The sequence below is a fragment of the Lepidochelys kempii genome, chromosome 11 (assembly GCF_965140265.1).
Source record: "Lepidochelys kempii isolate rLepKem1 chromosome 11, rLepKem1.hap2, whole genome shotgun sequence".
NCBI classification, from domain to species: Eukaryota; Metazoa; Chordata; order Testudines; family Cheloniidae; genus Lepidochelys; species Lepidochelys kempii.
In genome coordinates this window covers 20,366,610-20,374,555 of record NC_133266.1, presented here as the reverse complement: position 1 = coordinate 20,374,555, position 7,946 = coordinate 20,366,610, and the positions used below count along the sequence as shown (strand labels likewise).

The 7,946-nt window shown below is 37.4% G+C and overlaps 1 protein-coding gene across 2 annotated transcripts in view; it reads left to right on the top strand.

The window, feature by feature from the left end:
• Positions 1–162: 162 nt before the first annotated feature.
• The window catches only part of NXPH2 (neurexophilin 2), an 82,281-nt gene continuing 74,497 nt past the window's right edge, over positions 163–7,946 (top strand). Inside the window, exon 1 of one of the 2 annotated variants that reach the window (XM_073304727.1) lies at positions 163–445. In XM_073304727.1, coding sequence (XP_073160828.1) covers positions 392–445 — 54 coding nt within the window. In that variant the 5' untranslated portion in view covers positions 163–391. The remainder of the gene's footprint in view (positions 446–7,946) is intronic. The other variant, XR_012154158.1, reaches the window with a different exon arrangement.

Genomic DNA, 7,946 nt, shown 5'->3' with positions numbered 1-7,946 from the left:
CCCCGCGCTCCCAAGCTCCTCCCCGCCCGGCCTCGCGCAGCCCGCGAGCGGGGCGGGCAGCTGGAGAGCCGGCTGGCGTGCGCAGCGGGGACGCTGCCGCTGCGGCGGCGGCTGCTCGGCCCCCGGGGGGGCGGGGGGAGGTGACGGCCCCCCTGGATCTCAGGTCCGGTCCTGCAGCGGCGCGGCAGGGCTCTGCCGTGGCCAGTTCAGGTCGCCCCGCTGCCTGAGGAGCGGAGCGCTGCGCTGAGGATGTGTTGGGGGTTTGATTCTCCCGGTTTGCGTTTTGCTTAAGGTGATCACAGTGGTATGTCCCTGTACTCAGTCCTGCCCCCCAAAGTGGAGATGTGCAAGATCCAAGTAAGGGAAATCATCTCCTAGACTCCAAGCCAGAATGATGTACCTGCAGCCCCTGCCTCTTATTGTGGTACAGAGCTTCCTTCAGCTTGTAAGTCTGCTTCTTCTTCTTCTTCTTTTTTTTTTTTTTAAATAAATCTTTATGCTAGAAGTAACTGCAGAGCCCTTGGAAAGCTATAGCCAAGGCGCTTCTGAAAGGCGTTTGCATCTATCTCTGTGTCAAAGCAGCAGGCATTCCTTTGCAGGTTGTTATGTAGGCTAGAAATACCTGAAACCAGAGTCTTTGCAGAGGGTTTATTTAATTATCCAGGATGAGTTTAGTTTTTTGTAACCAGTTTCAGATATCCAAAGTAATGGAGCACATGCCCCTTCATCAAACATTTGTGCTCGGTGGTGATTATGCTGGATTGTGGTGCCTTTTTGCTGGGAGCATGGCATTTAACACTCTTTTTTCTCCCTGCTTGTTTCGTGCAACTTTAAGAGCAACTAAATACGAGTTCTTAACACACAATCTGTATATTCTCTCCCATTAAACTGCTGTCATGTTACTTGGGAAAGGTAATGATTGTTGTCTACCTGCATACTGTCTTTTGGAGATAAAATAGGGAGTAGACTTTAATCCAGTAAAGGCAGCCACAACTTGCAGCAAAACAACTGATTGTTACAGACCCATAAATTAAGATTCTCTTTTAAGAGTGCCATAGTTTTCTCTGTATTTTTTGTAATATTTTTCAGTAAGTTTAATTGGGATTTCAGATTTCTAAGGCCTGTATTTTAAATAATGCTCTCTAACAATAGAAGCTGTAACTGCCTGTAGGACATATCTGTGACTGTGGACATGTTGAATATCCTGAGCTACGCGGTGCTTCAGAGTACCACAATTCCACTTCTGAACCTTACTCTAGATCCACAGTTAGCATTGCGCAGTACCAATTTAGTTAACTATTTTAAGGAAGTGAATGACAAACACTGGCTTAAAATTATTATCCTTATGAACTTTTCTGTTTTCCTAACTGCATATTAAACAGTTATTGTAGAGTTTATGATTCTTTGTTGGACTCCACACAAGGATTTCTGTCCATTTGGATTCGATACAGGAACATGTGTCTGTGTAGTACTGTTTAATTATACGTTAAATGCAAAAGAATTTGAGTGACTGAAGTAGTAGGTTTCGGCAATATAGATTTAAAAAGCTGGAGCTACAAAATGAAATTAAAATGAGATGTTTATTTGAAATAGGTGTGTAAAGAGTGTAATCTTTAGCACACCTCTTTTAATGAGAAAATAAAATTGGGATATTCTTGGGATATTAGTGAAAAATAAACTGAATTTGAGGGGGGGGGATAAAGAACCTTAAAATGAGTTTGCCAGCCTTACCTGAAAGCAAAGAAAACGTAATTTTATTTCAAAATGCCTTTTTCCAGGAGCATGTTAATTATGTGAGCAGTTATCTCTGATTTATGCTGCAAAAGTTCTGCCTCTTTTCCTAGCTGTCTTGTATCTGAAAGTTTGTCACCATAGTCAATAGGGAATGTGTAATAACCCTTGAAAGGATTATTAAACACCCTCCTTAAGAACTGGATTCTAATATTAAAGCATGAGTTGATTGATTAGTTTTTGAGGAAGCTTATGTCAAATTCTAATCCGTTTTTGGATTGTGCTTGTCTTCTAATGTTTTTTGCTTCAGCACTTTATCATGGCAATGAAGTACGGAGCTGCAGTCTTGCGATAAGGCACACATTTCTTTCACACTGCTATCCTTTTGGACAATAAAAGGCTGTTTACATTCTTCACATTCTTACAACACGGTTTCTAGCTAACCAACACACAGGGGTTAGGGATGTGAATGGAAAGCAGTAAATGGATTACAAAGTTGCTGAGGAGAAGAGAACTAAATGGAAACGCTTTTTCTTTTTCTTTTTTTACTACCAGATATCAAAGGGACTGATTAAAACTTGTCCCAACAGGCATCAGTTGTGTTCCACATTTTTTATGGATGATGATGTGAACTTACTTGCTGTGGTCTTTAAAACTGTTTAGTGTGAACGCTGATCACTTTGAAGAACCAAAATATGTTTTCTTTGATGCTACAAAAATCACATGCAGTCAATACCTGTTCTCAGATGATACAAGCTGTATAACTCTCAGAGGGGGAGTCGTGATTATTCTGCCTTTTAACTATTTACATCATAAACAATTAAAGCTTTGGAGGCACTTAGTCCTGCAATGCTTATCATGAATTTAATCAAAAATAATTTGAAACAAAGCAACAGTGTCTTAGATTGTAGGGGTAGCTTTGTGGTACCAAGTAATGCTAATATTTTAAAAAGTTGTGTTTATACTTTTGTGGTGTACTGGATTATATCAGGACATTTATTTATCATTTGCCTTCTGTTAACCAAAGTTAAGCTATAGTTTTATTGTTATTTTGTTCTAAACAGAGAATACTAAATTGAATTTTGAACACTTGGTATCTATGGTGGTATATAGATTAGATTTTTCAAAGGAATAATTGCTTCTTGGAATCTAATTAGTAGAATTTTAGCAAGCTGATATTAGTGATATTTAAATATCAATTCTTGTCTTATCTTTTTAAACCATCAAAAATAAACATAGAAAATCTTAATATACTACAAGGGGTTCCGCATTTCAGCCAATTAAGAGAAAATTACCATTTTTAGAGTTGTGATAGAGCAAAATGCTTGTAACCCAGCAAACTTTGTATAATCAACAAGCCTTCATCTCAAAATTTCTTACAGGAATTGGGATGATGATTCTTTTAGGTTAATTTCTTCTTAAGTATATAATTTTCATGTTTAATGAAAAAAAGATGCTAAAATGCAAAAAATAAATACATCAGTAAGTGTGCCATATTTCTTAAGGCATTTAGAACTAAAAATAAAAAATACACTTTATCCAGTTTCAGTTCAAAATCAGTATATGCTTTTCAAATACAAATGAAAGTCTGTATAGACGTACACACTTTTTTACACTACTTTATATATTCAAGTATATTATACAATGAGAATGCATGCCATTATATTAGATTACAGAGGTGTGCTAACTCACTTTTCTAGGAGTATCTTCAATTTATAAATCAGTTTACTCCATACATCCCTAGTCAGTATACGTCAGAATGATAATTTGTGCACAGTCAATACTGATCTGGGCAGTTATTGGCTAAATGGCAACAAGACAAAATAAAAAGCTGCTACAATATTATAACCAGTAGTTACAATTGCTTGACATTTAATATTAGTTAAGATGTTCAATTGTCATTTAATTACTCAGTGTTGCATTAGTAATTATATTTTATGAATAATGGAATCACCCCCATTAGCAGTGGAAAAGAACTAAAGTACTAGGGTCATCTACTACATCCTCCATCAATACTGGATTATTTTCTACAGTACATTTGCCAGTGTTTTGTCAAATCTAATATTAAGAGTCTGAAGAGTTAGGGCTTCCTCCGCTCTCCTTGGGAGATTATTCCCCATTCTAATAAATCTTACTGTTAGCAAGTTTTCCTGATATTTAGCCTGCTTTTTTCTTAACTTCATTGTATTTCCCCTATTTATATTTTGCTGATGAAAAATGTCATGTTATTTACATAGGTCCCTAATTTAAAATGTGGGGAACTACTTAAACAAATAAACAAAAACAAACAACGCACCTTCACTTTCTTAATTCCAGGTAATATCAATGGTCATGTATTTTTGCATTTGATTCATGGGTGCAAGTCGGATTTTCCTTTAGCTCTGTAAGAATGGGCCAGTAGTTCTTTATCTCAGTGTTTTACATTATAGAAAATTGCTAGTGCAGTGCATTGTAATGGTTCTGTAACAGGGTAGTTTAACTGCTTGTTTGTTCTTCAAATTCTACTTCCTGAAGCTTTGCAGCATAAGATTTGAAATAAATAAATAAATAAATATATATATATATCAGCACTTTCTAGTGCCTATAGTTCAAGTTATGTCAGCATTCTCATGAAACTCAATTCTAACTTAGCCATCAACTTTCTCACTTGGCAAAGAGTTGTCAAACATGCTGTTCATCTAAGAGCCACTTGTTTTATAAATACTTTTTAAAAGCAGATGAGTTATTTTTAAGTTGCTTGTGATTGTGTGTGTGCGTGCACATGCAATGGAGAAGTTTATTTAAGAACTTTTCTCTCAGTAAGACTGGTTAATGTAGCTTTGGTTTAAGGGAAAATCAGTAAGAAATTAGTCCATTTGTGTTTAATTTTTTTAAAATAGCTGAAATAGTTACCTTTATTAAAAATTAGATTTGACAAAAAATCCAAAATTCTCATAGTCTTTGTTAAAACAGACAAGTCATTGATAAGAAGGGGAAAAGAACCTTACTGGAACACTGTAATATTAGAAGAAACACAAACATCTTGAAAGTTGGCATATCAACATATATCAAAGTTTGCAATTAATAGAAGTATGTGTTGAAAAGTCTGAAATGCAGTGCTAAGGTCCCCTCAAACCTGAATTGTGTCTCCTTATCCCTGCTAACCTGGGCCTCCTCTATGTAAGGATAATTTTGCCTGAAATAATCACAGCTGGTTGATATGGCAAATCCTGTATATTTTGCATTTCAAATAGAAAACCAAGACTCTCCAGTCACCTTAAATCCTGTGGGTGAAATCCTGTTCTTATTGAATTCAGTAGGAGTTGTGCTGCTGACTTTAATAGGGCCAAGATTTCACCTTGTTTATTTTGGTGTTTTGCTTGATGCTGCAGAAAATGTAAAACCAAATCTGTCTTGGCTTAATACAGCAGAGTATAGATAGTTTAAGGAGGATGGAAAGAGACTGAAGTTTAAAAGAGACCAACTGTTGTGGGTAATAGGATTAACAAAGTTGTGAAATTTCCATTGCATGACATGAAAGATGTATATTAAGAAGGTGGAATGAGAATTATATTTCAGTTTGTATTAATGAAATATAATGGTGATACTTTGCACCTTCCACATAAGGATCTAAACATGATTTTCAAACATCGGTGATCTAGTCCTGTGTGGTAGGTAAATATTAGTCACGTTTTACATGTAGCATAACTGAGGTATAGAGAAGTTAAGGATATTGTTAAAAAAAATCACACAGCAAGACAGTGTAGAAAACTGACACCTGGGTCTCCTGATGGTGATGCCCAGGCCTAATGTATTAGATCACAACACATCTCCCATCTTCCCAAGCAAGTCACTCAACCTCTGCATCTCAGTTTCCCAATCTGTAGAATGGGGATGATAATGTTTGCCTCACAGCCCCTGCTGAAATACACAATAAATATGTGCAATAATTTTTGCTAATTACTAGTAGCCTAATTTAACGGATGGGAAAAATGGAGATAGAGAGTCGATAATAGAGACAAGATCCCATTTTTAGAAGTGACTACGGTTATGTCTACAATACAGTAAAAGACCTGCGGCTGGCCCAGGTCAGTTGACTCAGGCTTGCGGGGCTTGGGTTAGAGGGCTATAAAATTGTAGCATAGATGTTTGGGCTTGGGCTGGAGCCTGAATGTCTACACTACAGTTTTATAGCCTCTCAGCCTGAGACCCACTAGCCTGAGTCAACTGACCTGGACCAGCTCTGGCTGTGCCGTGAGTCTTTTATCGCAGTGTAGATGTACCCGTAGGCACTTAGGAACCTAAGTCTTGTTGAAAGTAAATGGGACCTATGACTTAGGGCAAGATTTTTAAATGTATTTTGCTACCTAGAGATATAGCCAGAGAGATTTTATAAAGCACTTAAATAGGTGCCTAACTCTACCTAGATGCTTAAAGCTCTGTAGGCACCTGTCTGTATCTTTAGGCACCAAAATACCTTTGAAAATCTGTCCCTAAACAGCTAGGTCCCACTGACTTTCTCCTAAGTCACTTAGGTGCTCTTGAAAATTTTACTCTAAATGCTTGGCAGGGGTTTGGCAGCAGGAGATGCTGTGGTCTAGTGGCTTGGACGTGGGCCTAGAACTCATGAGATCCAGGCACTATTTCTGGTAACATTTATTCATGCATCATGAGCCCCTTAGACATAATAGGAAGTTGGTGCATACAGATTTTAAAATTGTGTCTAAATACTCATATATACTGAACACCAAGCCATAAAGGCTCCAGATAAGTCAGTATCTCTACTAGTTGAACAACAAGCTTTTTAAAAGATTTTTATTGTTGTTTTTATCAATATTACATGCTGACAAGATAAACTTTTATGGCTGCAGTTCAACTATCTTGGTCCATCAGATCAATAATACACATTTTTAAACAATTCCTTGTGTGTATGTATTTACAGCATAGATCTTAACATCTCAAGAATCATTAGGATATAGAGGGTCATTAAACTAACATTTTACATTTTCTTAAATATATTTTCACAGACCATTTTTTAAAAAAAGTCTTAGATTTGTATTTACACACTAGATGGGACCATTAAAGTCAATTATACCAATTCATTCTTGAGTACTTGTGAGAAGCATTGCCCTTTTCTTTTTTGCCAATCTAAGCTTCTTGATTTTAAGTATTGGTAAAAGTAAAGGCACTTCTACTGAACAGATACGGGGCAGGCTTCTTCCAGGTGCACGGGATGTATTTTTACATATCTTTTTATTTCTGTCTATCAAATTGCCATGTGGCCAAATTCTGCTACAGCGATGAGGTGTTTGCCTGGGAATTTCTAGTGGACCAATAAGTGGGAGATGTAAAAAAGAGGAGAAGGTTTGAAAGTTATCATCCCAACGTGGCCAACATATATCAAACATAGGTTTGACTTCAAACATCATATTCTCCTTCAACTCTTCTTCTCCTGAGTTCAAAGCCAAAGTGACCTATTTATGTTTTAGAATATTTCCCAAAATTCCTAAATTATGTCCTTTAGTTGTCTTTACATTTAATTTATACTCTCTTGATTTCCAATGAAGTCTAGTAGCTTAAATTACTGTCGAGCATCTTTAGGAAATTTATAGAATCATGCAACTTAAAGAAAAAGACCTGTTAGGTTATCTAATCTATACCCCTGACAGCACCGGATTGGTTCCTATGGTATATTTTCTATCATGGTGTCTAGTCTAATTTTTAATAACTCATGCAACATAGCTTTCACCACTTTCATTAGAAACCTATCCCAGTTCCACAATTTAACGGATCATACCATTTGCAAGTTTTAGTCTACCTTTTAGATATTTAGTCTACCTTTTTCTAATTTCATCTCATTGCTTTGTTCCACCCTGAATCATGCAAACAATTTCTCACCCTCTTTTGACCTTTATTTCAAGCACTGTTGTTATTTATATTGTAGTAGCACCCAAAATGCGCTAGACTCTGTGCAGATGTAACCCTTCTGCCAGAGTCGGCAGCAACAACGGCCAGGTTCAGTATATCGGAGTTTCTCAAAACAATGCAAAACAGAACCGGCTTGAGCACCCACCCAGTGATCTGGGAAAACTAACCACCACCTTTAACAGATCCTGGGTACCCAGGCCCGCCGACAGCAATTCTGGGTCCCAGGGCAGAACAGTCAATAGGCCCCCACACATGCACAAGCCGCGCGGATGCGGTCTGCCCAACATTTGGGCAGTGCTGCACCTGCG